Source organism: Oncorhynchus keta, chromosome 29 (assembly GCF_023373465.1).
Source record: "Oncorhynchus keta strain PuntledgeMale-10-30-2019 chromosome 29, Oket_V2, whole genome shotgun sequence".
Classification (NCBI taxonomy): Eukaryota; Metazoa; Chordata; class Actinopteri; order Salmoniformes; family Salmonidae; genus Oncorhynchus; species Oncorhynchus keta.
Window position 1 is genome coordinate 44,018,199 of NC_068449.1, and position 3,351 is coordinate 44,021,549.

The window sequence follows — 3,351 nt, forward strand, 5'->3', positions numbered from 1 at the left end:
CGACTCAATACTAAGTAGGCTTAAATGTCTCTGTGCTGCATTATTTGTCAAACAATGGTGTGAAAATCCACATTAACGTTCAGTTTCTAAATCTATGAAAGGCGTTGCAGAAGTGGGCTTCGCCTGTGCTGCATGGAGCCAAACTGCAGACAGTATCATCTCAAATGTTAAATCCCAGCACCTTTACCTTTGGCCATTGGAGTGCATTTGTCATTATTACTGGTGGAGCCAGTATCTGAAAACTACTCTTCTCAAACATATGTTTCTCGTTCTGTTCCTTTTGAAGATAAGGATTTATTGTTTACCTGTAATCTGCAGGGGGAAATCTAAGCCAAAGGGAATCCCCTACATGTCCATTAAGGCACGCCACACTTTCTTTTTGGTACTTTTGGCCAAGCCATTTTCTGGAGTATAGTCAGCACCATCTTCTTTGTCAGGTTATTTCCACGTAGATTGTCCTTCTACTGCTACTGGAACAGGTTACAACCAAACGAGTGAGTATCAACAGATCATTCGATTTGTGCAATGCCTATGCTAGCTCAGGTCGATGTGGCAACAAGTGTGGTTCATTTATCTTCTGAAGTAGTTATTGGCCAATGTATTCTCATGAAAATATCATCAAACACAGATGGCATATATTTGAAATATTTAAGTGTTTATTTAATGAAGGGTGAATACAATGCCCATATATGCAAATAAATGAAATACAAATACTGTTAAACACCAATGGCATATCAAAATGACTAATAAAACCTCACAAACCGTACATTTAATGGGGTGAACTAAGTCACATTGGTTGGTCACATTGATTGGCTTATAGTTCACTTCATTAGCTAGTACCAGGCAAGAGCAAAGCAAGACAGTTAAATCAGTCAATCATTCAAATGTATTTATAAAGCCCTTTTTAAATCAGCAGAATGTCACAAAGTGCTTATACAGAAACCCAGCCTAAAACCCCAAACAGGAAGCAATGCAGATGTAGAAGCACGGTGGCTAGGAAAAACTACATAGAGAGACAGGAAGAAACCTAGAACGGAACCAGGCTCTGAGGGGTGGTCCTCTTCTGGCTGTGCCTGCTGGAGTTAAAGCAAATGCCCAGTGAAAATCACACATTTAAAAGTTCATATTCTCTGAATTCATATCCAGATAATGTTTTTGTTTTACCCTATACTTGTATTTGTGGCCAAAGCAGAAATTGGAGAGAAAACCCCTTTAAAAACCCCACCTCAGGTTTGAGGAGGAGGAGGATGAGCTGGCCAATCAGGGATCTACTCGCATTAACTATTTTATTGATCAGTGTACGCCAACTCCATTCTGTTGTTGGTGTACGCCCACACCATTCCAACACAGAAAAACTGCTTTTTAACATACTTCATTACTATTTTTTGGAAGGAAAACTATTTCACTCATATTGTAAGTAATGATAGGTCATATTTCATAGACGTATGGAAACACTGGACCGTTACTTTAACATAAAGAAAGGACAGAAATGGTTTGACATTATTCACTGTGAATTATCCCTCAGTAGGCTACAACATCTTTTTGGTTTGTATTCTAATCAATAAAGAATCTACTATGTTGTGCAAAAAGAAGACCTGATATGGCTAATGGCAATATTCTTTACATATCATAAATGCATTAACATATATTTTTGTATATTATTTCATACCAAGGGATAGATGAATAGAAACAGCCCTCCTCCACATCTATTGCTCCACGTCTACCCTCCATGACACCTCTGAAAGGTGATGAAAGTAGCCCCATCCTTCACCCCCAGCTCTCCCAGGCTTTGGTGCCCCTGGACGGGCTTGCCGTTGTAGGCGAGGTTCAGGCTTCCCGTCAGGTCAGGCCGCTTCTGTAGGAAACTCTTCTGAAGTTTGCCGATGGTGTCTGTGCTCTTGAGGACCAATGGGACTTTTTTGCCATCTGATCCGTTGAGTACGGTGACAGTGAAATGGGAGGCTCGGGTCAATTCAGGGTCTTTGACAGCCAGCAGAGAGGCGTGAGTTGCGTTCAGGAATGTTGGATCGTACAGAACAGGGATCGGAGGGTCTCCACTGAGGCAATTCCAGAGTCTAACAGGTAAGGCCTGGGACAGAGAGAGAGATAGAGAGAGGAGGGAGGTAGAGAAAGATAGAGAGTGTGTGCGAGAGAAGAGAGATGTGGCATAAATATAGGCTATATCGTCAAGAAAGTCAAGGTTGTTAATCTTCTTTATTATTTTCTGACACACAACATCAATAAACACTTTTGCAAATGTGTGCCGCAGATTTGTGTATTTCATGCACTGCACTATGCCTGCTTTCAGTTTCTGTTACAGTCAGTCGTGCAGATGAACATAGTGTATACAATGCTAAACAATAATGTCAATGATAAAATATTACTCCCTCACACACATTTTACTTTTGGGCACACAAAAAATGCCCTTCACATTTTCAACATTGATGACCAATACATACAGTATCTCTTTAAAACAAAAAAATATAATCAATACTATGTTACCAACAACTACAGCTTTAACAGCTTTAACATCTATGATATCATATTGTGGAAGTACTATTGCATGAAGAAAACTACAATATTGTATCGAAAAAACACCTAAGAGCCTTACCAGTGGCTGTTGTACATTTGCTGTTGCCATTTTGCAGAGGTTTTGTGAAGAAAACTCCTCAACCGTGTATTTACCTCCTTCATCTTGAGCTGTATTTATACAATCTCTTTAGGGGAGGTCCAAAAGCTGCAGAAGCCAGAGGGAAGTACCTAGAGACCCAAATGCAAAGTTGATTCACATTTACCCAATGTTCCCCTGTCTGGATTATAGCCAGCATGAACGTATTTGTCAGGTGGTTTACGCGAACTGTCATGACTCCTGGTACCAGTGCCATCAGATAGACAACAGTCATAGAGTTAGAGCTCTCCAACAACATCCTACATCAGGAAAGAGCAGCAATAAAAACCTGGTTATTGGGAGTGATTCACAACAGTTTAATGCTTCGGCATGATAATGTGGTACAAATAAGTGCCGAGAACTTGACCTGCGTGTGTGTGTACAGTACGTGTGTGTTTGCCTGAGCGTGAAAGGGAAAGAGATGAAGAGGTCACCTGACTTTTAGTAACAATTGCTAATAAAACAACAGTGGCAACCACCACATGTCCAACCTTAATTTCTTTGAAAACTCAAGTTTATTTTGAACTGTGTTTATACAAAAGTGTTTTAAAAGTCATTCAAATTAATGGTAACACTAATATAATTGGTAAGTTTATTTCCTATTAGATCAAAACTGTCATCAACAAGTGTCTGGGGTAACACGAGTCCTAACCTCGACACAGTACTCAGTTCCGAGTGTGCCT

General features: G+C 40.0%; 1 protein-coding gene across 2 annotated transcripts; it reads right to left on the bottom strand.

Annotated features, from left to right (window-relative positions):
- Positions 1–638: 638 nt before the first annotated feature.
- On the bottom strand, positions 639–2,780 carry LOC118362941 (uncharacterized). Of its 2 annotated transcripts, XR_004821289.2 has the most exons (3): positions 2,612–2,780; positions 1,670–2,089; positions 639–1,076 (listed from the first exon to the last, which is right to left on the bottom strand). XR_004821289.2 is itself a non-coding variant. In XM_035743677.2 (2 exons), exons 1-2 carry the CDS (start codon positions 2,639–2,641, stop codon positions 1,721–1,723), a joined length of 399 nt encoding a protein of 132 aa, XP_035599570.1. In that variant the 5' UTR covers positions 2,642–2,780; the 3' UTR covers positions 639–1,720. The 2 variants fall into 2 exon arrangements, 1 of the variants encoding a protein (XP_035599570.1); XM_035743677.2 differs by having other exon boundaries at positions 639–2,089.
- Positions 2,781–3,351: the final 571 nt, after the last annotated feature.

Excerpts from the sequence above, each read along its gene's own strand:
- LOC118362941 (XM_035743677.2), bottom strand. The coding sequence starts at position 2,641 with ATGGCAACAGCAAATGTACAACAGCCACTG. Across the intron at positions 2,090-2,611 it reads CAAATGTACAACAGCCACTG|GCCTTACCTGTTAGACTCTG; the intron begins GTAAGGCTCTTA and ends TCTCTGTCCCAG.